Here is a 27,529-nt window from a genome sequence, read left to right as displayed (position 1 = left end):
CAAATATGCATATGCCTGGGAGTCAGACCCACCACGGTTTGGAGCCATTTACTACTGGGACACCCTAGCCCAATGCCTCAACCTCTCCAGCTGCAGTCCTGTGGATGAACAAATGCCCCAAAATTATTTTTGCAGAAGCTTCCCTTGATTGTGCTGGCTTCCCTCCGAGCGTGGTTATAATAACACCTAACTCAGCTGGGTATTCAGTGAGATAACATGGAGAGGGTGCGTGGCCCAGTGCCTGCCTTATAAACTGCTCAATAACTCAGGTTTCTTCCTACTCAACCCCTTTCCTGCCCTAACCGTGGGGTTAAACACTGTCCCTTGTGGCTTCTGATGTGCCTTTTTCATCTAACAGTTTTGTATTCACTTTCTTGTAGATTATACAAAGCAAAACCTATTGAACCGGGACACAGAGTTCCAAGGGAATTAAAAGATTGTTATATTTTTTCATTCACTTAGATTCTATGTTGAAAATCGACATCTCAAATAATAAATCAGCAACAAAACAAAACACAAAAACCCAACGGCAACAACAACAACAAAACACTTCAATGAGATCGAAATGGTAAGGTGGAGACCACCAGATTTATTGGGCTTCGCTGCCCGATCTTTTTTAGTTGGCAGCCTTATTTCTTGCTTCAGGCCCAAGGAATTAAATGGATCAACGCGGGGTTTTGAATTCCAGCATTTGGAGCTCCTGGCTTTGGGAAGAGGAAGAGATTTCGGAAATCCAAGAGACAAAATATTGTTCTTACGATAAAATTCGCACAGAGGTGGGAGTGGTCACAGAAACTGTAACCTGTACGATGAGAATTCTCACACGGAGGGAACCCACCCAGCCCACTAACGCTCGGCCTGGCTCCCAAAGTAACAGAATCCGAGTCTCCAGGCCAGATTTTCCCTCTAGCCATTCCTGGCCACGCAAAGCGGAGCTGCGAGCACAGAAAGGGATGTCTTCATCGCCAACCAGGATGGAACAAACCCGCCCGCTCGGGGAGTGCTGAGAACCAAAGGGTCCCTCCAACGCGGCAGCCGTCAGCATGACTTGACTGCCCCCATCCCGCACGGTCCGCACTCTCCAGGCGCCCCCAGCCTTTCCGGGTGCACGCGCAAGAGCCGGCGAGCCGGGGAGCTGTGCGTCCAGCAGCCTGCGGGCGGCGGTGGCCGACTGGCTGGCGGGGAGAGGGGTGGCCAGCAGCGGCGGAGGAGGAGCTGGCGCTGCAGCCGGTCCTCTCGGGCCGCGCCCCGCCCTCCGCCGCCACCTGCACTTCCCCTCCGGGCTCTCGCGCCCCGGGGCAGTGTGGGCTCTCCTTGCCGCAGCGGCGGTATTACCGCGTCCGCCAATTAGAAGACTCGGCGTTTGGCTTCTTGGGGCGCGGGAAGAGCAGCGCCGCCTGTTCTGGCGAGTGGAGGGTGCGACGGCGCGCGTCCCTCCTCTCCGCGCTCCCCGCGACGTTCGTGGAGGGGGTTACAGAACTGCTGTGACTTTTGAGGTCCGACTACTCCTTCCGGCTAGCCTCCCAACGCGCCAGCTCGGAGAGAGGCCGGCGTGACCGGCAGGCCCAGAAGACTCGCTGCGTGGGCTCGGGACTTGGAACGTGTCCGGGAGCCCGCGGCGCTGTGCGCGCTGTTGAGTTTGGCGGCGGGGTGGGGTGTCCCCTGGCGCGAGGGGCGGAGAGGACGTTGCGCTCTGCCCCTTCGCCCGCCCCCTAGTGCTGCCCCCACTTTGAGAGTAATCGAGACTTGAGTGTGACTGCGGAGCCGCGAGGATGCGGGCCCTGGGCGCGGGTTTTTCCTCAGCTCGGCGCGATGGAGCGGGTCGGTGAGCGGAACAAAGGCGCCCGCCCCGGGGAGCCGGTCCTCGGCTGAAGACCGCGGGGCACGCGCCACGACGGCTGCCTGCGGACTAGGGTTGTGGCTGTGCGGCCCGAGGCGCGGCGCGCTCCTCCGCGGGCGGGCGGCGAACCCTGAGCCCGGCACCTGCGCGCCGCTCCTGCTGCGGCGCCGGGGCAGCCCCGCCTGCCGGCCCGCGGGCCCCGGGGGTCCGCTGCGCTGGCAGCCCCGCTCCCGGTGACCCAAGGTCCAGCGGCGAACCACTTGGTGGTGCAGAGGAGAGACCCCCGGCCCTTCGGCAAGAAGCCGAGGCGCCTGCTAGGGGCCGCGCGCCGTGGACTGAGCAGGCATCATCTCTGGGAGCACTTCTGCAGACCGAAGCCTCCAGTGTGAGCCATCTAGCTCTCCCCGCGACCGCCCGGACCTCCCAACCGTCTCCGCTGCTCTAGCCGCCGTGCCGTGGGGCCGGGAGCGGCTGGGATCCTCGCCAGACGTCCGGAGCGCGAGGCTCGCACGGCCCCCGGCTGCCCCGCGCCTCGCCGGAGCCCGAGGGGGCGCGGGTCCGGGGCGAGGGCCGACCGGGCGTGTTTGATGGCTTCACTGAGAAGAGTCAAAGTGCTGTTGGTGTTGAACTTGATCGCGGTGGCCGGCTTCGTGCTCTTCCTGGCCAAGTGTCGGCCCATCTCTGTGCGCAGCGGAGACGCCTTCCACGAGATTCGGCCGCGCGCCGAGGCGGCCAACCTCAGCGCGCAGAGCGCCAGCCCCATACAGGATGCGGTCCTGAAGCGCCTCTCGCTGCTCGAGGACATTGTTTACCGGCAACTGAATGGTAAGGACGCGCGCGGTTGCCCACGGGGCTCGGCGCGGGCGGGCCGGGCACCGGGTTTCCCCCGGAGGCCCTGCGCGCGGTGCGGGAGGCAAGCGCCTCCTGGCTCCCCCGCGCCCTTTTACTCTTCCTGCCCAGTCTCGGCCAGGAGGCCAGGGCTCCTGGAAAGAATTACCCGTTTCTTTTCTGTTCTCCAGCTGTAAGTTTGCTTTTATCGTGGAAACACGTCAGCACAGCTGGCTCCCGGTCTCTGCGTGCAGGAATGATTACCTGGCCGCTCCGGCCCAAGTGCGGAAAGTAGACGTGCGGCCAAATGGGACTGGAGGCGCAGGCGACTTAAGGGAGGAAAGAGCTCTTACAGCTTAGCGTTTGGTGGGGTCGGACAGGGGAGGGACATTGGCCTGCTTAAATGTCTGCAACAGTCAAGGCCTCAGGTCTGGCGCTAACGCGCTTCGGTAGTAGGTTGGAGGAATGTTATCTGTCTAGGAGGCGGGCTGCAGGCTAGCAGTGAGGACTCCTCCCTTCCCGCAGCTGCCTTGGAGAACCTGCTATTAAAGACACGCGCTCGGATTCTCCCGAGAGAGCTGCCCGAGGGCAATTGTTAAAGTTTGAGGTGGGTTGGGGAAGAAGGATTTAAGAGAGTGTAGCAAAGAGAGGTGTACCATCCAATCAGTGATAGTTGTCAGAGTCTGTCCCCTATAAAACGTTCTCCTCAGCGCTTCAGAAGAAGAGGGAGACTTTTAATATACCCTGGTCACATCTGGTCCAGGAACTGATGGCTCATTGGACATTTGTTGCCCCCAAAATCAGAGTATTACTCACTTGAGTATGGACAGCTCTCCAGGGTCCATGTGACTGGTATCCAAGTCAGAGTCAAGGCTGCCACCTCCCTTCCTGAGCTTCTAACTCATGTCCTCATGGTAATTCCGGAGCTACTGATAGTCATAAAAATAATGATAATAATTAGTGGTGGAATTGTTATTGTGCCAGACACAGTGCCAAGACTGTTCCAAGTGCGTTATCTCGCTGAGTGGTCACATCAGTCCAGGGTGGTTCTTTCCTTTCCCCATATCAGAAATAAGAAAAGGAGGCTTGGAGGGGTTAACTGAGTTGCCTGATGTCCTGCTGCTAGTAAGTGGTAGAGTCTGGAGTGAGAACCCCATGTCTGGTTGACCAAAGAGCCTGTGTTCTTGACAACTTCTATCTACTGTCTCCTCCTAGGTATAAGGAGTATTCATTTTGATTACAAGAAGGTTCTGCATTAGTAAGACCTGACTCAGCTACTGTCCTACCTGCATTTGCAGCAAGAAACCAGTCCAGTGGCAGGCAGGGCGAAGGGTGTCACCATATTGTCTTCTTTCTGCTTTCCAGCGCTCCCTTCTGGGTCCTTCCTGGTGGGAGGGGGTCAGATTTCCAAGCACCCTCTGAAAGGACCCCTTGGTTTTCTTGATATCATTCAGCAAGTATCCGGGGGATACCTTGAACTTGTATCTGCAGTGGGACGCTGCAATCCCACTGACCCCTTGTAGGTAGCGGGGCCCAGCTGTAGGTGTGGCCTGGCTGTAGGTGTCCCCCGTGGGGTTCTTGTGGGAGCTCTTCTCCTGAGTGTTGGAGAACCAAGGCACAGAATGAAACAAAAGCCCACAGTTCATCTCTGGAGGAATTAGATGCTTATGGGATGGGCCTTATTATTTTACACAGATCTGTGCCGTAGACCAATCCTTAAGACCCAAAAGAGAGAGTGCAAGATAGCTGGTTCCCTCAAGTGTCAGGCTGTACCCAGGGACACAAGTCGTTTCAATTAGGAAATGAAATATGATATACCCCCGCCCACCCAGTGCCCCAAATTTTAGAATAATAAAATTCTAAAGGGTATTTACTAAGTGCCACTAAGACGCAGGGACTCGTTGTCTTTCCAGCAACCCTAGGAGATGGGTGCTGATACTTCCCCCTAAGTAGCTTGCTCACAGCCACCCAGCTAGGGGATGACAGAGCTGGGAATTGAACTTGGACAGTCTGGTGCCAGGATTGAGGTTCTCAGCTGCTGCACTGGCGTGTCTCAACCTTTGGCGTGTGTCAGGGTCACGTGGAGGGCCTGTTAAGATGCAGATTTCTAGGCCCAACTGAAGAATCTCAGATTAAGTAGATCTGGGTGGGGACCCGAGACTTTGCATCTTCGACAAGCTTGTGGCCTGGACCATGGCCCAGTGCCCTCTACTGCCTATGCCAGGCGGAGTAAAGAGGAAAATCCATTTGCCTGTTGGTTGGAGTGGGGGTGGGGACTTCTGGGAAGCTGTGAGTTTGCTTCAGATGGGCTGGGGTTCGGCTTCTTTCCTTGTATACTCCCCTGCCTGGTAAGCGATTCCCTGGGGGTTTGGGGATGTCCTCCACTTGGGACTGCTTGGGTTGGGTTGGGTTGGGTTGGGTGTGGTGGGGTGGGAAGATGAGTTTTCTTTACCTGCAGTCTCTGAGGAAGGTTGGGTTGAGAACTTTTCCTGGGCAAGCCGGGAATTCAGGCTGTAACTAAGGTAGCTGTTCTCTTCCTGGCTGACCAGTGTCATTTGTAACGACCCTCCTGATCTCCACCCCACCCCCCAGCGCTCCATCCTCTGCCTGTGCTGGTTTTGGGTAAAGCGTGCCCCACCTGTTGATACCGCAGGCCTGCCGGGGTCTCCTGCTGTGGCGGGAGAGTGCCTGGGAGATGGGACCTGGATTCCCGTGTCCACTGGCTCTGCAGCCTGTCTCCACCTCTTGCTACTGAAGGAGGAGAAGGTAACCTTGACCTTGGTGCTCTTTATTCCTCAGGAATTAATGGAGGGCTCGAGAGAGCCCGGCACTGGGCATACAGGAGGAACAGAGCCACTTGGGTCCAGCCCCTCGGGTACCAAGTGGGAGCTGGTGTTTCAATGATGCCTCCGATTTCTCAGACCTTTCCAGTGGACCCTTGTGAAACTGAAGCAGGAGGGACACAGCACAGCCATCTCCAGTGTTCTCTCACTCCTGGAACGTTTCCTTGGGTGTCCTGAGAGGGGCCCCTGCACTGGGGGGGCCAGGGATGACCCAGACTTCCTCAGAACTGGCCTCTCCGCTAAGACTCTCGGTGCCTGCCTTTTGAAAATCAGTTACACGTTTTTATGGTTTTGTTTTTCTTAATATAGGCTGAAAAGGACACTTGAAAGGGAAAGTGGAAAAGCTGGTATGGAGGGGAAAGTACACAGAGATGAGTTCATTTTTGTCCCTCCAGACTTTCTTGCACCTGCCCTTCCATTCTTTCCGTGAGGCTGCGTCTGCTGCCCCCTCACTGTTGCTGCAGGACCCTTTAACCCAGGGCCCTGCCGCCCCTCCTTTCTGTGTTTCCAGCTGTCTGCGTGGAAAGCACCGCTTCCAAAGGGCCCAAGACCTTCCGGTGGTTTTGTGTTTCCTAAGGAACCGTGGTCAAACCTGGAGGCTGACAGTCAGGCCCGCCGCCCGCCCCCCCCCCCAACCCCACCCCATGTTCCCGCCCTGGCCCAGTGCCTCGGCCTCTTCGAGCAAGACTGATCTACTTGCTGAAATAACCCTGCATTTGTCTTACGATGTAGCCTCCATGTTTCAGCCCCCGTCTTTGAGAAGTGCTAGCTGTCCTGGTTTGCTCTCCCCGCCTCCTTTCTGCATCCATCCATCCTTTAAAGCTTGGCTCAAGGTCACCACCTGGGGGTGGGCAGTGGTGCGAAGCCACAGGGTCTGAGCTCTCCCTGCTCCAGGGTGCTTGAAGCTTTCTTGTCTGTGTCCATTTGCACCCATGGCTTTGACTTTTGTGCCTCGATGGCTTTATCTTTTAAGTGCAGAACTGGACTGCAGGCTTTTTAAGGTCTCGAACCATATATTGGGTTATTTAATACCACCTCCATCCTTCAACATGTGTCACAGCACCTTGTACATAATGTGGGCACCAAAGGTGTATTGGTTGATTAATCGGATGGGAGCTAGTTTTAGGAGGTAAATGATAGCCACAGAGGAAATAACCTTGACATTGTAAAGGCTGGATTGGGTTGGGTGGATGTGGTGAGGGGAATGAGTTGGGAAGACTTAGCTGGGGGGACTGAGTGTGAGGTAGCCATCTTGCCTGTACCATCCTGTCCCCGCCATCTTGCCTGTGCCGTCCTGTCCCCGCCGTCTTGCCTGTGCCATCTTGAGGCTGCTCTGGTCCTTCACCAGATCCTGACTAACGAGCATCAGACCCTTGGAAGGACCCTGGAAGTGAAGCAGTTCCCAGGTTAGGGACCAGCACGTTTCAGTATGTTTCCTTTGAATGTGTGATTTTATCATGATGGTTTTATGTTCCTTTCTCTCTCTAGAATGAAATTAATTCATGTTTTATTGTGGAAATTTTGGAAAATGCAAAACGATTATACAGAAGAAAATAATACCGTGTTAAATTTTTCTTTTTTAAATCGTGGTTTTGTACTGGCATAAGGAAAATGGACACAGGGATAGATTTCTTGTTAGAATTCCCGTGTAACTCTGTACAGGGCTTTTGGCTGTCTGTTACCTTCTGAGGAAGTTACTGGTTTCTCTCATTTTAGAGCTGAGAAAAGTGAGACACAGAGATACTGTGTCACTTAGCTGGGATGACACAGCAAGCGAGGGGCAGAGTCAAGATTCCTGAATATCACGGTACCTTTCCCAGGTCCAGCATCCCCTTGATGGGGCAGGCAGCGTGAAGGTCCTGTGCCCCATGCAAGCCCCGAGCTCTGGCTGGTGACCCCGTCCCTCACCTGCACCCCCGTGCGGTGAATCACAGGGGTACGTGTGGCTGCTTCGTCCAGTAAACCCCGGGCCCCGCTGTCATAAGAGGAAATGCAGTCGATTGAGGTTAGGTTCCAAATTTAGTTTTCAGAAGGATATTGAATAGAAGTAGGGTTGCTCGAAGAAATTGAATATCTTTGCGGGCATGGAGAGAAGTCAAAATTACCCAGCCCAGTCCTGCCTCCAAGCCACACAGGCAGATGAAGCTGGAGTCGGAGTTGCAGAAAACCAGCACATTCCCAAACAATCCACGTGCAGCCCACCCAGCCTGCCTCATCAGCCACGCCCACCAGGCGGGGAGAGTGAGTTGGTGCAGAGGGACAGAGGCAGAGATGTGCTCTGTGGGCCTCCCAGTTGGCGCCAGAAGGAGAGGGATCGTGTGTTGAAAGCATCTCTTCCTGGATGCCAGAGCTGGCCCTGAGCTGTTTCCTCTTCCCTGGAATATACATATGCTTATATAGACTATTGAGCCGGAATGTACCAGCGTTTCCAATGGGAAGGAGGTAAAGGGGAAGAGGGCAGAGGGTGTATGTTTGTATTAAAATCCCTCCTTGGAGTGAGCATCAGAAGGAAACCAGGGCAATGCGAGCCTTAGGTGTTGCGTGCAGACCTTCCTCAGGGCCTGGTGGCTGGCAGGGGCTCAGGTGTGTGGAAGCCTGGTCAGCAGAGCCAGAGCCTGGGCGCCGGAGGGATGCTCACTTCTTTTACCTCCGATGGACTGATCACATCTGGTGGCTCCTGGAGAGATGGGGAGCCCAGTTCTTGGAAAACCCTCAGATACAGGCGCATCTGTGTTGGCCAGTGTGTGTGACAGGCACCCTGCCAGCGGGGGCACCTGCCGCCTGCCCGGCCCAGAGGTAGCGGGGAGAGGCCACCAGTGTCATTCTCGAGGAAGAACTCCAACACCTGACCTTTGCTGTTGCCAAATCGGGAGTGTCCTTTGTGGATGGGAAGAAGGCTCTGTAATTAGAGCTAAGAGTGACAACGGGAAGGTGGAATGTGGGTGCAGTGAAGCCCAAGTTGAGTGAAGAAACACCTAAGATCAGAAACCTCTGAGCCTTTAAGAATAGAATATTGGGACTTCCCTGGTGGCACAGTGGTTAAGAATCCGCCTGCCAATGCAGGGGACACGGGTTCGAGCCCTGGTCCGGGAAGATCCCACATGCCGTGGAGCAACTAAGCCCGTGCGCCACAACTACTGAACCTGCACTCTAGAGCCCGTGCGCCACAACTACTGAGCCCACGTGCCACAACTACTGAAGCCTGTGCGCCTAGAGCCTGTGCTCCGCAACAAGAGAAGCCACCGCAATGAGAAGCCTGTGCGCCGCAATGAAGAGTAGCCCGTGCTCATCACAACTAGAGAAATCCCGCGTGCAGCAATGAAGACCCAATGCAGACAAAAAAAAAAAAAAAGAATAGAATATTGGAAGAAGGGGTGTCCTCTTGGGTGGCAGGCAGACTAGGTTTGATTTCTGGTTCTGTCACTTATTAGCTGTGTGACCTTGGGCCAGCCTCCCCACCTCTCAGCTGTGAAATGGGGTTGCTGTGAGTCAGGATGAATTGGGATTCAAGATGTACAGCGTGAGCCACGGGGCCTGATGCGTGGCGGCTGGGAGAATGCTCACTCTTTGAAGGAAGGGATCTTGCTTGCTCGCCCCCCGTCGTCTCTCTGATGCTGAGAACTGCCCTGGCCCAGAGTAGGTGCTCAGCAGACATTTCGGGAATGAATGCATGAACCGTTGTGCTACATTGAGGCAGTGTGTGGTCGTCGTTACCTGAGATGTAAATCTCAAGACGGGGCGGGGGAGGTCCTTTTCCCTCAAAGTTACTTGGACTCTGAATTAACGTGGGATCCTTCTCTCTTCCATGCGTTTGTCTGAGGCTGAATTCTGTTGCCTTCCTCCTTCTCCTTTCTTCCTCTCCGTCTTCTGCTTAGAATGATGGTGTCTTTGGCTGATCACTCTTGAGGCTGGGGAGAGGAAATGGTAGCCTCTGCATGTCAAATCCCGTTACAGAAATGTTGGTCATTTCCATGTGTTTGTGAGCACTTCCTCACTGCTGGGTGTAGGCTAGATGCCAGGATACAGAGAGATGCAGATGCCACACATACTTAGACATCTGTGGTCCAGTTGGAAGGATGCGTTTGTAGTTTTACCAGGTATATGCTAGATCTCAGAGGAATGTTAAATGAGTATGGGGGTGCTGAGACTTGACCTGGCAAACAGGAGGTTCTTGACCAACGTCTGTTGAACAAGAACGACAGAACTCAGAAGTTTTAACACCTGGAACAGAGGACCCAGGCAGTGACACCACCTGGGGACCTGATGTGGAAGCAAATCATAGAAGATGGTCAGGGCCCAGGACTGGGAATCTGCAGGGCAACTGGCAAGGGGGATGGGTAGAGGCAGAGATGTGTGTGAGGACACAGGAACAAGTGGAACTTGTTGAGAGGACTAAGTGGAGGCTGGACCCAGCCAGGCTTCAGTCTCAGGCTGGTTTGGATGTAGTTCTGTAGACGTGGGGAGCCGTTGGGTGACAGGTCACTGCACTGATGTAAGGGGACTGACGCTGTGTTGGGGTTTAGTGTGTGCGCGAATAGGCGGGAAAGTGGGTTAGAATCCAGTAGTGGGTGGAAGATGCTGGCATCGCTGAGCCAGCCATGCCTCTGGTTCAGGGCTCAACCAGCCCTCCAATCCTCAGTGATGCCAGGTGCCCCTCACCTCAGAACCCCTCCTTGACCACATCCTCAGCTAAGAGTCAGCATCTGGAGTTGCTCCCTTTGGGAAATCTGAATCAGCCCTCAGCACTCTGACCTGGGTGCTCCCCACCGGACCCCCAGCTTCACTGAGGTGTACTCAGCCCCCAGCCATGCCCCTTTCTCTCCCTCCCTGTGGCTCCATCCTTCCACATCCAGCCTGGACAGCCCCTCCCATGGCGAGCCTGTCGGGAGTTCTTTTCCCAGCTCCTCCAGGGTCCTCACCTCTGTCCACCCCTGTCCTCTCCTCTATCCACCCCGTGACCCCCTAGTCCCGGATCGGCTGAGTCCCAAGGAAAGACCCACCGTGGCGGGGGTTGGCGCCCTTACGATGCACACTCTGCAGTCTTAGCTTGACCCTGAGCTTGTCTAGCACCTGATGATAGGTCTCCCTTTCTGTCCCCCATTCCTTCCTGAGCCAGAGGAAATGGGCTGGGCTGGAGGGATTCTGCGGGAGGTGGTGATGGATGGGAGGAGTTCTCTGCTGCAAACCTGTCTCCTCCCGCCCGTCCCCCGCTGCTGCTCTCAGATGCCACAGAAGCCTGTCCACTCCAGCTGCCGTGGCAGCAGCCCACTGCCTGCAGGCTTTATCCCAACTGTGGCTGTTGCAGCCACAGTCCCCATAGTCTGCCTTCTGAGACCACCACCAGGCATCTGGGTCCTCTTGCATTTCATGGATCCAGCTGGAGTGCCATGTTGCAGGGTAGGACCTGCTTCCTCTGCCGAGGGGACCAGATGATGGAACTCAGAAGATCAGGGGAGCCCACTCCCCACAGGGTGACCTTTGACAATGGGGACAAGATCTCCCTCAGCAGGGAAAGCATTTCCGAATGCAGGGTGCACTTAAAAAAAAGATGCAGGACTCACTTGGTTGAAAGACCTTCCTCTGCCTTCGTTATTACCCCTCGCAGGTCTTTAGACTGCTTGACATGTGGATGACAATTGGTTTAGCCACTGATAGAGAAGTTTTCCCTTTTAATAATGTCCCTGTCATGGCTAACTGCAGAGCCTCAGCCTTGCCATGCATGAGTAATAAACCGCGGCCGTAATTACAGGCGGCCAACAGCCACACGCCAACAAACGAGCGTGCTGACAGTTAATAGGGAGCAAGGTTCCAGAAGAGCCTCCTACCATCCCTGCCTCCAACACAATGGCTAATCGTGTGATTAGTGTTTACTGAGGGGTGTCTTGTGGTCACACGTGGCTTGTTAGGCGCTGTACCTCCCTGGTAGAAAGTGTGAGGAACAGTCAGGAGACCAGGTTCTAGTTCTCTGTATTTCTAGGGACCAAAGTTTATAAATAAAAGCGACGTGACTTTAGGGTCTTTTAACTCTCAGATTTTGAATAATACCCCCTTCCACCCACCCCATCCTATTAAAATCTCATGCATTCTCCAAGACCAATTCAGAAGCCGTTTATTCCCCGAAACCTTCCCTGCCACTTTTTTGGAATTAATTGTTCCTTCTTCTGGGCTCTGATTGTACTCTGTATGGGTCTGCTTTTATTTTTTTGAATTTTATTTTATTTATTTATTTTTTATACAGTAGGTTCTTATTAATTATCTATTTTATACATATTAGTGTATATGTGTCAATCCCAATCACCCAATTCACCCCCCACACACACACTTTCCCCCTTGGTGTCCATACATTTGTTCTCTACATCTGTGTCTCAATTTCTGCCCTGCTAACCGGTTCATCTGTACTATTTCTCTAGGTTCCACATATATGTGTTAATATACAGTATTTGTTTTTCTCTTTCTGACTTACTTCACTCTGTCTGACAGCCTCTAGATCCATCCACGTCTCTACAAATGACCCAATTTCATTCCTTTTTATGGCTGAGTAATATTCCATTGTATATATGTACCACATCTTCTTTATCCATTCGTCTGTTGATGGACATTTAGGTTGCTTCCATGTCCTGGCTATTGTAAATAGTGCTGCAGTGAACATTAGGGCGCATGTGTCTTTTGAATGACGGTTTTCTCTGGGTATATGCCCAGTAGTGGGATTGCTGGGTCATATGGTAATTCTACTTTTAGTTTTTTAAGGAACCTCCCTACTGTTCTCCATAGTGGCTGCATCAATTTACATTCCCACCAACAGTGCAAGAGGGTTCCCTTTTCTCCACACCCTCTCCAGCATTTGTTGTTTGTAGATTTTCTGATGATGCCCATTCTGACTGGTGTGAGGTGATGCCTCATTGTAGTTTTGATTTGCATTTCTCTAATAATTAGTGATGTTGAGCAGCTTTTCATGTGCCTCTTGGCCATTTGTGTACCTTCTTTGGAGAAATGTCTATTTAGGTCTTCTGCCCATTTTTGGATTGGGTTGTTTGTTTTTTTAATATTGAGCTGCATGAGCTGTTTATGCATTTTGGAGATTAATCCTTTGTCTGTTCATTCATTTGCAAATATTTTCTCCCATTCTGAGGATTGTCTTTTCGTCTTGTTTATAGTTTCCTTTGCTGTGCAAAAGCTTTTAAGTTTCATTAGGTCACATTTGTTTACTTTTGTTTTTATTTCCATTACACTAAGAGGTGGATCACAAAAGATCTTGCTGTGATTTATTTCAAAGAGTGTTCTTCCTATGTTTTCCTCTAAGAGTTTTATAGTGTCCGGTCTTACATTTAGGTCTCTAATCCATTTTGAGTTTCTTTTTGTGTATGGTGTTAGGGAGTGTTCTAATTTCATTCTTTTACACGTAGCTGTCCAGTTTTCCCAGTACCACTTATTGAAGAGACTGTCTTTTCTCCATTGTATATCCTTGCCTCCTTTGTCATAGATTAGTTGACCATATGTGCATGGGTTTATCTCTGGGCTTTCTATCCTTTTCCGTTGATCTGTATTTCTGTTTTTGTGCCAGTACCATATTGTCTTGATTACTGTAGCTTTGTAGTATAGTCTGAAGTCAGGGAGTCTGATTCCTCCAGCTCTGTTTTTTTCCTCAAGATTGCTTTGGCTATTCGGGGTCTTTTGTGTCTCCATACAAATTTTAATATTTTTTGTTCTAGTTTTATAAAAAATGCCATTGGTAATTTGATAGGGATTGCATTGAATCTGTAGATTGCTTTGGGTAGTATAGTCATTTTCACAGTATTCATCCTTCCAATCCAAGAACATGTTATATCTCTCAAACTGTTTGTGTCATCTTTGATTTCTTTCATCAGTGTCTTATAGTTTTCTGAGTACAGGTCTTTTACCTCCTTAGTTAGGTTTATTCCTAGGTATTTTATTCTTTTTGTTGCAGTGGTGCATGGGATTGTTTCCTTAATTTCTCTTTCTGATCTTTCATTGTTAGTGTATAGGAATGCAGGAGATTTCTGTGCATTAATTTTGTATCCTGCAACTTTACCAAATCCATTGATTAGCTCTAGTAGTTTTCTGGTGGCATCTTTAGGATTATCTATATATAGTATCATGTCATCTGCAAACAGTGACAGTTTTACTTCTTCTTTTCCAATTTGGATTCCTTTTATTTCTTTTTCTTCTCTGATTGCTGTGGCTAGGACTTCCAAAACTATGTTGAATAAAGTGGTGAGAGTGGACATCCTTGTCTTGTTCCTGATCTTAGAGGAAATACTTTCAGTTTTTCACCATTGAGTATGATGTTTGCTGTGGGTTTGTCATATATGACCTTTATTATGTTGAGGTAGATTCCCTCTGTGCCCACTTTCTAGAGAGTATTTATCATAAATGGATGTTGAATTTTGTCAAAAGCTTTTTCTGCATCTACTGAGATAATCATATGGTTTTTCTCCTTCAATTTGTTAATATGGTGTATCACATTGATTGATTTGCATATTTTGAAGAATCGTTGCATCCTTGGGATAAATCCCACTTGGTCATGGTGTATGATCCTTTTAATGTGTTGTTGGATTCTGTCTGCTAGGATTTTGTTGAGGACTTTTGCATTTATATTCATCCGTGATATTGGTCTGTAATTTTCTTTTTTTGTAGTATCTTTGTCTGGTTTTGGTATCAGGGTTATGGTGGCCTCATTGAATGAGTTTGGGAGTGTTCCTTCCTCTACAGTTTTCTGTTAGAGTTTGAGAAGGATGGGTGTTAGCTGTTCTCTAAATGTTTGATACAGTTCACCTCTGAAGCCATCTGGTCCTGGACTTTTGTTTGTTGGAAGATTTTTAATCAGTTTCAATTTCATTACTTGTGATTGGTTGGTTCATATTTTCTATTTCTTCCTGGTTCAGTCTTGGAAGTTTCTACCTTTCTAAGAATTTGTCCATTTCTTCCAGGTTGTCCATTTTTATTGGAATATAGTTGCTTGTAGTAGTCTCTTAGGGTGCTTTGTATATCTGCGGTGTCTGTTGTAACTTCTCCTTTTTCATTTCTAATCTTATTGATTTGAGTCCTCTCCCTCTTTTTCTTGATGAGTCTGGCTAAAGGTTTATCAATTTTGTTTATCTTCTCAAAGAACCAGCTTTTAGTTTTATTAATCTTTACTATAGTTTTCTTTGTTTCTATTTCATTTATTTCTGCTCTGATCTTTATAATTTCTTTGCTTCTGCTGACTTTGGGTTTTGTTTGTTCTTCTTTCTCTAGTTCCTTTAGGTGTAAGGTTAGGTTATTTGAGATGTTTCTTTTTTCTTGAGGTACGATTGTATTGCTGTAAACTTCCCTCTTAGAACTGCTTTTGCTGCATCCCATAGGTTTTGGATCATCATGTGTTCATTGTCATTTGTCTCTAGGTATTTTTTGATTTCCTCAGTGATCTCTTGGTTATTTAGTAACGTACTGTTCAGCTTCCATGTGTCTGTGTTTTTTACATTTTTTCCCCTGTAATTTATTTCTAATCTCAGAGCATTGTGGTTAGAAAAGATGCTCGATATGATTTCTATTTTCTTAAATTTACTAAGCCTTGATTTGTGACCCAAGATGTGATCTATCCTGGAGAATGTTCTGTGTGCACTGGAGAAGAAAGTGTAATCTGCTGTTTTGGGATGGAATGTCCTATAAATATCAATTAAATCTATCTGGTCTATTGTGTCATTTAAAGCTTGTGTTTCCTTATTCATTTTCTGTCTGGATGATCTGTCCATTGGTGTAAGTGAGGTGTTAAAGTCCCCTACTATTATTGTGTTACTGTCAATTTCCTCTTTTATAGCTGTTAGCATTTGCCTTATGTATTGAGGTGCTCCTATGTTGGGTGCATATATATTTATAATTGTTACATCTTCTTTTCGGATTGATCCTTTGATCATTATGTAGTGTCCTTCCTTGACTCTTGTAACATTCTTTATTTTAAAGTCTATTTTGTCTGATATGAGTATTGCTACTCCAGGTTTCTTTTGACTTCCATCTGCATGGAATATCTTTTTCCATCCCCTCACTTTCAGTCTGTATGTGTCCCTAGGTCTGAAGTGGGTCTCTTGTAGACAGCATATATATGGGTCTTGTTTTTGTATCCATTCAGTGAGCCTGTGTCTTTTGGTTGGAGCATTTAATCCATTCACATTTAAGGTAATTATTGATATGTATGTTCCTATTACCATTTTCTTAATTGTTTTGGGTTTGTTCTTGTAAATCCTTTTCTTCTCTTGTGTTTCCCACTTAGAGAAGTTCCTTTAGCATTTGCTCTAGAGCTGGTTTGCTGTTGCTGAATTCTCTTAGCTTTGTCTTGTCTGTAAAGCTTTTGATTTCTCTGTCGAATCTGAATGACATCTTTGCCGGGTAGAATAATCTTGGTTGTAGCTTCTTCCCTTTTGTCACTTTAAATATGTCATGCCACTCTCTTCTGGCTTGTAGAGTTTCTGTGGAGAAATCAGCTGTTAACCTTATAAGAGTTCCCTTGTATGTTATTTGTCATTTTTCCCTTGTTGCTTTTAATAATTTTTCTTCTTTTTTAAACACCTTTATTGGAGTGTAATTGCTTTACAATGGTGTGTTAGTTTCTGCTTTATAACAAAGTGACTCAGCTATACATATATCCCCATATCTCCAATAATTTTTCTTTGTCTTTAATTTTTGTTAGTTTGATTACTATATGTCTCAGTGTGTTTCTCCTTGGCTTTATCCTGCCTGGGACTCTCTGCACTTCTTGGACTTGGGTGGCTATTTCCTTTCCCATGTTAGGGAAGTTTTCGACTATAATCTCTTCAGATATTTTCTCAGGTCCTTTCTCTCTCTCTTCTCCTTCGGGGACCCCTATAATGTGAATGTTGGTGCATTTAATGTTGTTCCAGAGGTCTCTTAGGCTGTCTTCATTTCTTCTCATTCTTTTTTCTTTATTCTGTTCTGTGGCAGTGAATTCAACCATTCTGTCTTCTAGGACACTTATTCATTCTTCTGCCTCAGTTATTCTCCTGTTGATTCCTTCTAGTGTTTTTTCATTTCAGTTACTGTATTATTCATCTCTGTTTGTTCTTTAATTCTTCTAGGTGTTTGTTCTTTAATTCTTCTAGGTCTTTGTTAAACATTTCTTGCATCTTCTCAATCTTTGCCTCCATTCATTTTCTGAGGTCCTGGATCATCTTCAGTATCATTATTCTGAATTCTTTTTCTGGAAGGTTACCTGTCTCCACTTCATTTAGTTGTTTTTCTGGGGTTCTGTCTTGTTCCTTCATCTGGTACATAGTCCTTTGCTTTTTCATTTTGTCTGTCTTTCTGTAAATTTGGTTTTCATTCCTCAGACTGCAGGATTGCAGTTCTTCTTACTTCTGCTCTCTGCCCTCTGGGTCTGCTTTTAGCTGTTTTTTTTTTTTGTTTTTTTGTGGTACGTGGGCCTCTTACTGTTGTGGCCTCTCCCACTGTGGAGCACAGGCTCCGGACGTGCAGGCTCAGCGGCCATGGCTCACGGGCCTAGCCGCTCCGTGGCATGTGGGATCTTCCCGGACCGGGGCACGAATCCGTGTCACCTGCACCAGCAGGCGGACTCTCAACCACTGCGCCACCAGGGAAGCCCTTAGCTGTTTTTTTAAAAATTATTTATTGATTTATTTATTTTTGGCTGCATTGGGTCTTCGTTGCTGCATGTGGGCTTTCTCTAGTTGCAGTGAGCCGGGGCTACTCTTTGTTGTGGTGCGCAGGCTTCTCATTGTGGTGGCTTCTCTTGTTTCAGAGCATGGGCTCTAGGCACATGGGCTTCAGTAGTTGTGGTGTGCAGGCTCAGTACTCGTAGCTCGTGGGCTCTAGAGCACAGGCTCAGTAGTTGTGGCACATGGGCCCTGTTCCTCTGCAGCATGTGAGATCTTCCTGGACCAGGGCTCGAACCCCTGTCCCCTGCATTAGCAGGTGAATTGTTAACCACCGTGCCACTAGGGTAGTCCGTTTTAGCTGTTGTTTATCTGTGCCTTGCATTAGAATGAATCATTTACATGGTAACAGTTTGCAAGAGAATAGGTTTTATTCATTTAAAAATTATTGTTATTTATTTATTTTTTATTGAGTAACAGTTGATGTACAATATTATATAAGTTAACAGGTGTATAACGTAAGAATTCATAATTCTTAAAGGTTATACTCCAGTTATAGTTATTATAAAACGTTGGCTATATGCCGTGTGTTGTACAATATATCCCTGTAGTTTATTTATTTTACATGTAATAGTTTGTACTTCTTAATCTCCTAACCCTATCTTGCCCCTCTCCCATTCTGTCTCCCCACTGGTAACCAGTCAGTTCTCAATATCTGTGACTGTTTTTTTTTCTTTGTTATATTTGCTTGTTTGTTTTATTTTTTAGATTCTGCATATAAATGATATCATAGAGTATTTGTCTTTCTCTGTCTGACTTATTTCACTAAGCCTTATATCCTCCAAGTCCATCCATGTTGCTGCAAAGGACAAAATTTGATTCTTTTTTATGGCTGAGTAGTATTCCTGTGTATATTTTAAAATCCTTCTCCATGTCATTTAGGAGTTAATTCATCAGAAAGTAACTTGTTCTCACTTAGCAAGTGCAGAAGTAGTGGTCACCAGTATTGGTTTAGAACCATGAAGTCATCATGATGACATTATAATGTCATAGTTCATTATATTTCCTTGTTTTTTTCTCATGGTTACAAGATGGCTGTGGTAGTTGCAGTCATTGCATCATTGTACAAGGTAGGAAGTACTGTACCACTGGCCACATCTCCTATTGTTTAATCAGGAAAGAAAATCTTTTCCAGAAGTCTTCCTGGTAGGCTCATGTGGTCCAGACAATGGCCACACGACTAACCTTGCTTTAAGACAACAGTGGCTTTTCAGAGAAAGTAAGTATGGTGGAGGCCAAAGAGAAGGAGAGAAGGGATGGTGTTTGCATTGTGAATCTGTGGTGTCTGCCATCCTCTCTCCGCCCCCAATACCTTCTCAGCAAATATTAAAATGAAGCAAGACTCTTTGTTCTCTGGAAATTCAGTCAACTAGAATACTAAGTCCGTGGGCATTCTGGTTAACTTGGATTTGACCTGAAGCCGTCTCATAGGTTGACACCACCATGTGTAACCATATTTCTTCAATGCTAAGGTGCACACTTTTACATCTCTGAAATTGAGATTCATTTGATGATCAGTGATGTGTCATAGTTTAATTGGCGGCACTTCCCCCCTTTCTTGGTGCATAAAAATAGTGCCACTTGCAATTGAAGGCATCTTAGATTTGATGAAACCCAATATATGGACTTTGTAAATACGCAGGCGTACTGCAGTGTGTCGTATGCAGTATTTTTATTGGCATCTAATGCATATCCAGTGTTCTGTGTTGCTTAATTCAACATCAGACCTGTGTACACTATTACACCCATTTTGCAGTTGAGGAAGCTGAAACTCAGAGAAATCAGTTGTCCAGAGACACCCACCAGCTGCCTTTCTGTGTCTTCCTTTGTGAAGTTGGCATTTGCTGACTTCTGGGCATGGGACTCAGTCCCAAGTAGTGTTGGTGGCCGGTCCAGGGATTGCAGAGGGGTGGGCGTGGGAGTGCGGTGACAGGAGGGCAGCAGGGACCCTTGCTTCCCTTAGGCTTAGCAGCTACTGATGTGTAAAGTTGTAAAGCTGTCAATTCTAGAGCTCTAAATTATGCTGTGTGAGCCTTAGATCCCGCCCAGAATTAGAACAAAATGTGAGAAAAGTGAAATTGCTATTAATTGAAAGGTTTTGCTTGTATTTGCAAGGGAATTGGCACAACAAGAGTGCTAACAAGTGTGCATTGTTAATTTCTTCTTCATTTGGGCAACTCTCAGCAGGCCTCAGGCAGGCTTTGTTCTTGGCTTCTGCCCTGTGTCCTCCCTACCATTGAATCTTCATCTTATGGGTATCATGGTGGCTTTAATTGGGCAAGATGCAGTGTAATCTTCTGATGGTCATATTTTACTGGATACCAAGCTTTGAGTAGGAGCCACACCATGCGGCTAAGGGCCCAGGCCCAAGAGTTGTGTGTGGGGGGAGGGGCGGGGGGGTTCAAAGCTGTGTGTCAACATGAAGCTGATGCAGATGACTGATGTGGTTCCCGCATGTCTAGAAGGTACGCCCTTTGGCCCAATGCACCCTTCTTCTCTTTCCTGTTCACCGTCTTGATCTAGGCCACAGACCTGGGTTGACGTGTGCAGTGTAGAACTCTCATTTGGAGTTCCTAGAAGGGTGGGGGCAATCTTTCTTATGGAATCATTTATACCAGATCAGGGTCTGGGTTAGAGAAGCTGATATCAGGCAGCCTAGAACTACCTTTGTCTCTAGTTGGGGTGGCAGAGTCAATGCCATGTTCACCAGGAGATTGTCTCTTCCTCTTGGGCACAGAGTGAATCTTCACGCTCCCCGCAGTTAGGTGGGGGGCATGTGATTGAGTTCTGGGCATTGGAAGATGGGAGGAAGTGATGTCTGCCACTGTCAGACCTGGCCCACAAAATATCCTGTGGGGTCGTGCATGCCTTCCCTCCTTCCCTTCCTGTGGTAGCCTTGGAGTCTACCTGTTGGTGACATACAAGATGGAAGGATCCTCAGTCCCTGAATGACTGTGTGGAACAGAGTATCATCCCATCCTCCCCAGCTCTCTCTTGATATCTCTGTGCATTGGACATTTGTGTTAAGCCATTGAGATCTTGGAGCTTATCTGTTACGACAGCTAGTGTTAATCATCCTGACTAATTCAATTAGGCAGGTTTTGGAACACTAGTCTCCCTGAGTCACAGGACAATCTCTCTTCATCCTTGATTAATGTATCAGCAAATACTGAACGCTAAGTTGGGTGGTGTAAGGCGGTTGAATTAAAAACCACCCGGCTCCAGACCTGCTTCTCTGTCTCTGCTGTTGGCTTTAAGAAAGCAGTCTTATTTCTCAGTGTCCCAGTGTTCTATTTACAGAATGATGGAATGATTATAATCATACACTACTTATGCTCCATGTTGGAGCTTAGGGATAAGTATTGAAATATGGCTAAGTTGTTTGCAATTATAAACAACTAAATAATACATGCATTGTCTTTATTACGCCTTTGCCTGTTAGGAACTGGCATTTTTCAAGATGAGACAAACTGAAGAGGTTAGTTTAAGAATTAGCAGTTAAAAAAATCATGATCTTTGCCGCCACTGCATTTTAAATCATGCAAACATTTACGTTTGTGCCAAAGTTCCACAGTTTCCTTTAGAGCAATTACTGAAATGCATTCACAAAATAAAAATGGAGTTCAGGGAAGAATATTGAAGAGCTCTTTAATGATGTTAAAAACTTTGCTAATTTGCCAAGTTGTTCTAAAATTCACTTCATTTTTTTTTTCCTTCCTACCTACCCATCTTCCTGCAATTGAACTGATTCCAGGAGATTTGAAGAAAGGGTCTGAAACTAATATTAAAATACACAAATCTCATGAAATATCATTTCAAGAGCCTTTTCCTTTTCCTTCCTTAGCTGAAGGTGAACACTCAGGAAGGTCTAAGGACCCTCGAGCTGTGTTTACTTGCACAAAGCAGTTTGGGGAGAAAACAAAAGCTAAACAGTAGTTACCAAGGGGTGGTTCGGATTCAGTTCTTTCCTTATGTTGCTCTTTGGTAGCTTATATGCATAGGCCCTTGGGGAGGAGTAGACTGCCTTAATTTCTTCATCTTCATCCTCCTTACTCAGATCTCAGCTTGGCTCAACTGCAGCCAGCGAAGGGCTTGTGGTTCCCCCAGCATCACTGCTCCATGGGTATTCCAGCTTCCCATGGGTCCTGGGGATCCAGTTCCATCCATCCTCTTCTCCACCAGAAAGGATCTAGTGTAATGGTGCACATTTTCATGAGAGTAAGTTCATGGTTATCTCTTACGGATGAATCTCTTGAAAGCCTAATCTTCAGTAGAGAAAGTTCAATAGCATTGAGTTCCAGGCAAGAGGTAAAGATGCAACCCTGACCCTGACAGTTGACCCCACCAGCTACTTCCCTAACCAGATGACCTCTGGGAGGGTGGGAGGGGCAGACAATTAACCGAGTACGGGCTTTCCAGTTGGATAGATGAAATCTCAAACTTCCTTATGGCTACTTAACAAAGCCAAGGCAAAGCTTGGATTTTGGGTGACTCACATAACATTGCTGAGCCCCAGTTTGCCCATCTAGAAAACAGCAGCTGCTTCTATAAGTATGATAAAGACTGTGCAAGATGGTACTTGTCAAATACCTTGAGGAGTGACTGTATTTAGGAGAATGTTGATGAACAGTTTTATTATACTGTGGCAGTGGTAACAGAACTGTTACTCTCCTTGGAATAGACACTTAGCCCCTCAGAGAGTCAGCTTTCTCCCTCTTTAGATCTAGATAAGATCTAAAGTCTGTTCAAGTTGCGTAATTTTATGGATCAGAGAGGTAGTCAATGAATCAAAGAGTATCTTTTCATGTAAACAACGGCTGCTCAGGATTGGTTAGATTTGCTTTTTTAAATAAAATGTATGTATTATTTTAAAATTTTTATTTATTTATTTTTGGCTGCGTTGGGTCTTCGTTGCTGTGCGCGGGTTTTCTCTAGTTGTGGCGAGCTGGGGCTACTCTTTCTTGCAGTTTGTGGGCTTCTCATTGCGGTGGTTTCTCTTGTTGTGGAGCACAGGCTCTAGGAGCATGAGCTTCAGTAGTTTCAGCCTGCGGGCTCAGTTGTTGTGGCTCTCGGGCTCTAGAGCGCAGACTCAGTAGTTGTGGTGCACGGGCTTAGTTACTCCGTGACGTGTGGGATCTTCCCAGACCAGGGCTCAAACCTGTGTCCCTTGCATTGGCAGGCGGATTCCTAACCACTGCGCCCCCAGGGAAGCCCTAGATTTTCATCTTTTGGCAGCAATACAAAGTTCAATCTAAAGGAATGAGAAATGATTTTCCTAGGTGTGGTGGTTTTAAAACGTATCTGCAAATTCTTTGACACTATTCCCAGCAAAAGGTGGAATTGAAATCCCCTCCCGTTGATTATTATGGGCTGGCTTGAGTGACTTGCTTCTAGTGAATGGAATTGAATGGAGATGATGCTGCATGACTTCTGAGGCTGGATCATAAAGGGCGATAGAGTTTCGACCTGGTGCTCTCTCTGAGGATGTGCATCTTTGAAGCCTTGAGGTACCATGTCAGAAACCGGGCTGCCCTGAAGCCACCATGCTGGAGAGAGCACGTGGAGAGAGAGAGAGATTGAGAGATGGAGGGGGAGGTCTAAGAAGTCTCAGCTGTTCCAGCTCCCAGCTGTTTCTGTCTTCCCAGTGCATGGGCCAGACATGTGAGTGAACAAGCTTCAGTCTCCCCAGCTGATGCCTAGTGGAGCAGACACGAGCTGTCCCCACCCTAAGCCCTGCCCAAATTGCAGATTCATGAGCAAAATAAGTATAGTGGTTTTAAGCCACTAACTTTTGGGGTGGTTTGCTATATAGCAATAATGACTGGAACACTGGGCTGGTCTCCTTGTGTTCAATAAAGTGTTTTTTCCCTCCTCACCATAAGAAATAGGGGACTTGATGTTGATGATAACAGTGTTAACATTAATAAACATAACAATAGCTAACATTTCTTGTGCACTTACTAAAAGTACCCAGCACTGTGCTAAAGACTTAAATGGATATAAAAGTAGGTAATGAAATTGTTTTCTAAGTCTTAAGTTTCTCTACCACTGATAGATTATGGATAGCAGCCTAACTATTGCAGAGGGGGTTAGGTTGGCCAAGAAGCTGAGGCATCTTTTAGCCAAGTTTCTGCCTTGGCCTTGACCACGGTGTTTAGGTGGGAGAAGGAAGGGGCCTGGACCTGTGGTGGGAGGGGAGAAGGAAGGGGGCTGGGCCTGCGGTGGCTCCCACCCACGTAGGCATCACGTAGTTAACAGAGAACATCACGTCTGGTCTCATGGACCCTTGCACCAGAGTTTGCAATGACACATAGTTTCCAGTTGCACTGTTTCAGGTCTTTTAGCAGAGACAACACATTCGACAGAGCCTGTTTCCATAGGAGACAAAATATTTTCTACTTTTTGTGGAACCTGGAGAGTTTGGTGCTTCTACAAAGGATATATATACACACTGCAAACCTACAGAGTACCTTATTCTGCAGAACTTTGAATAATAGTGCAAACTTCTTTCATTCTAGTTAAGTAGAGTGGGACATAGGGGGCTTGTCTGAATTATAACAGGAAACAAATCAACATCCCACTGTTCCCAGAGTGAGGACATTTTTAATTGCAGTCTTAACTTGAACACACAATACCTATGGCGTCAACATTTACTAAAGACTAGGGATGCCATAGGCCAGTGGTTCCCAGGCCTGTCTGAGCTTCATACTGATTTGGGGAACTTTGGGAAAAAAGTACTAATTCTCAGAACCCTCCACCTGGACGTTCACATTTTTCAGGGTGGGACTTGGAAAGCCTTACTTTTCTAAAGCTCAGTGGGTGATTCTGAAGAGCAGCTGGGAGCCACGGAGATGGTTGACTCCTCTGCTTTGAAGTGCTTTCCAGTCCTTTCCTGGTGGCAGAAGCTTTAAAGCCTTCATACCTGTGAACTGCTTCTTGGAGGGTAGCTATCACTGCTCGTTTCAGTGTCTGCATCTGTAAAAAATATCCATTTGATAGGGCTGTTGGGAGGATTAGATGGGTTTATGCGCATGGGATGTCTGATACATTTGTGGCTTCTAGTAGATGATGATGATGATGATGATTTACTTTCTAAAGCTTGAGTAACTTAACCAGCATTTGCCTGTTAATTCAGGGTTTCAAAATGTACCTTCAAAACTGATCTTTTTTTTTCTTATTATAAGAACATTTAACATGAGACCTACCCTCTTGATAATGGGCATTGCTGTGGCCCGTGCTTTTGTGGCTCAGGCAGTGGGCACCCCTTTTGGGGCTTATGGTGCCTTCTCTTCCGCCTGCACCAAGCCTTCATCTCATGCCATCTGGGGTGTCTTTTGTTTGATAAGCTGGATCTGGGTGAATATATTTCATTCTGTTTGCTCAGAGGACAGTTTTTACCTTTTCATGTAAAACCTGCTTTTCCTCTAGTGTTTCCTAAATCTGTATATTGTACTACTGATCTTCTGGCTTTGCAAGCTGGTACCTTCCGTCTTTCTTCTCACACCCAACAGCTCCCATAGCCAGCTCCTGATAACTCCCATCTCCTCCATCCTGTTTCTGCGGCCTCTTCTTTGTGCAGCCCACGTGTCCTACGACTTGGGAATCGACTCTATAATTGTTTCCTCCTCCAAGCTCTGCTCTTTCGAGTCTGTGCTGCACTGTACCACCACTGTTCTCTTCCCCAAATACAGCCCGGATCCAGCCACTCCTTCCCTACGCATGCGTGTCCTCAGCCTGGGATTTGTCCTTCATCCCTCGGGGTGCTTCTCAGCCTTTAGTGTAAATGTGTCTTTCTTGAAGAAAGCGACCTGTCATCTCAGAGCTCTTGAAAGTTATGGGAGGTTGGTTGGACATGATAACCTAGACTTTAAGAAGGCAGATTTCACAGAGTGCAGAAACCTTCCATATATATTTTTTTATATAAAATAAAAATGGACTTTGCTACAGTTGAAAGTAGTTTTGTTTTTATCAGAGACGCGTAAGATGCAATTAAATCTTTAAAACAATTTCCAAACCTCAAATCTGTTTACATAATTTTATTTTAACTTTTGATATTTACTAATTAACATGTATTTTTACATTTTGGTTAAAATGGGTAATTCTGAATATTTTGCAAGAAAAATAACTTTTTTGAAAACATCTAAAATAATTAAATTTCAGCTTCTTACGTTAACACTAATTTACATATTGATTGAACTATATTCAAATTTCATATATTTTAATATAATTACATTTATTTTTAATCTGTTCGATTAGTGCTATCAATGGAACACAGATTATGTGAAAATCTTTCTTTTATTATCGGTAAGGAGGGAGCTCTGTCATTTTGCTAGTTGTTTTCCACATACCTTATAGATTTTTTTTGTCCCCCTTTTCTTTTTTTAATTTAAAAAAAAATTTAATTAATTTATTTTTTATACAGCAGGTTCTTATTAGTTATCTATTTTATACATATTACTGTGTATATGTCAATCCCAATCTCCCAATTCATCCCCCCACTCCCGCTTCCCCCCCTTCGTGTCCATACGTTTGTTGTCTACATCTTTGTCTCCATTTCTGCCTTGAAAGCCGGTTCATCTGTACCATTTTTCTGGATTCCACATATATGCGAGAAACCTTCCATATTTTTAAAAATTTATTTTAAAACTTAATTTTAATTTTATATATTCATTGAAGTATAGTTGATTTACAGTGTTGTGTAATTTCTGCTGCACAGCAAAGCGACTCAGTTATACACATACGTACATTGCTTTTTATATTCTTTTCCATTATGGTTTATCCCAGGATATTGAATAGAGTTCCCTGTGCTTGACGGGGAGTTTGGGGCTATTTGATGCAAACTATTACATACAGAACGGATAAACGACAAGAAACCTTCCATATGTTATGAACTTTTCCAAATCTTGTATGGTTGTCTTGCCCACATCTACCTTCCTTTATCTAGCTGTTGATTGAGTCTTTCTAAAGCATTCAGCTTGGTTTTCACAGTCACCCTCTTTCTTTTCTCACTCATAATGTCATCATTTTATGTAATTTAATAGAATTACATAATTACAGTAACAAGCACAGCTGGTATGAAGAGGTTTGAGGAAAAAACCAACGAACCGTTGGCAGGTATACAACTCAACGGGGGAGAGAAGAAACAGAAAGGCCCACTAGAGAGAGGGGTGCCTCCTAGCCTAGCAGACAGCGTGCCCTGGGCATCTTCCTTTATTCCATTTTACAGAGGTGATGATGGAGTGTCGTCTGCACCATCAGTCAAGAGAGCATCTACTGGGCTTCCCTAGTGGCGCAGTGGTTAAGAATTCTCCTGCCAATGCAGGGGACACGGGTTCAAGCCCTGGTCCGGGAAGATCCCACATGCCATAGAGCAACTAAGCCCGTACGCCGCAACTACTGAGTCTGTGCGCTAGAGCCCACGAGCCAAAACTACTGAGCCCGCGAGCCACAACACTGAACCCGCGTGCCACAGCTACTGAAGCCTGCATGCCTAGAGCCCATGCTCCGCAACAAGAGAAGTCACCACAATGAGAAGCCCGTGCACCGCAACAAAGAGTAGCTGCTGCTTGCCATAAGAAAGCCCGTGTGCAGCAACAAAGACCCAATGAAGCCAAAAATAAATAAATAAAAAATAAATAAATTTAAGAGAGCATCTATTTTGTGAAATGAGCATGTTCACTGTGATAAATTGGGGAAACAGGGAAAGATAGAAATGAGAAAATAAAATTGTTATAATTCTACAGCATTAAAATAACAGCATTTTGCTGCTTTTTTCCCCTGTAAACATTTTTGCATCTTTAAGATCATACTCTTATTTATTAATTTATTTTATTGAAGTATAGTTGATGTACAATATCCTGTTAGTTTCAGGTGTGCAGCACAGTGATTCCGTTATATATATATATATATACATATATATGTATTTATTCCTTTTCAGATTCCTTCCCCTTCTAGGTTATTACAAAAGATTGAGTAGAGTTCCCTGTGCTGTACAGTAGGTCCTTGTTGTTTATCTGTTTTATATATAGTAGTGTCTATATGTTAACCCCAAACTCCTAATTTATTTCTGCCCCCCTTTCCCCTTTGGTCACCGTAAGTGTTTGTAAATAAGTTCATTTGTATCGTTCACATTCATATTTAAGTGTTTGCATCCTTTGCTTCCTCTTAACATTTTTATATAAATATTTCCCCATATTATTAAACACCTTATAAACATTAATTTTAGCTGTTAGATATTATTTTCATGCAATGGTTTTACCATAAGTCACTTTCTTAATTCCCTGTAGGCAGAGACGTAGATTGCTCTGTTAGAAAAAAGTCAAGATTATTTTCTT

The 27,529-nt window shown here is 46.3% G+C and overlaps 1 protein-coding gene across 1 annotated transcript in view; it reads left to right on the top strand.

Annotated features, from left to right (window-relative positions):
* The first annotated feature begins 524 nt into the window (after positions 1-524).
* GALNT17 (polypeptide N-acetylgalactosaminyltransferase 17) overlaps positions 525-27,529 on the top strand; it is a 450,322-nt gene continuing 423,317 nt past the window's right edge. Inside the window, exon 1 of the mRNA XM_079944095.1 lies at positions 525-2,665. Coding sequence (XP_079800221.1) covers positions 2,428-2,665 — 238 coding nt within the window. The 5' untranslated portion in view covers positions 525-2,427. The remainder of the gene's footprint in view (positions 2,666-27,529) is intronic.

This window comes from Stenella coeruleoalba (assembly GCF_951394435.1).
Source record: "Stenella coeruleoalba genome assembly, chromosome: 15".
NCBI classification, from domain to species: Eukaryota; Metazoa; Chordata; class Mammalia; order Artiodactyla; family Delphinidae; genus Stenella; species Stenella coeruleoalba.
The sequence above is the reverse complement of the archived record's forward strand: the minus strand, read 5'-3'. Positions and strand labels throughout refer to the sequence as shown.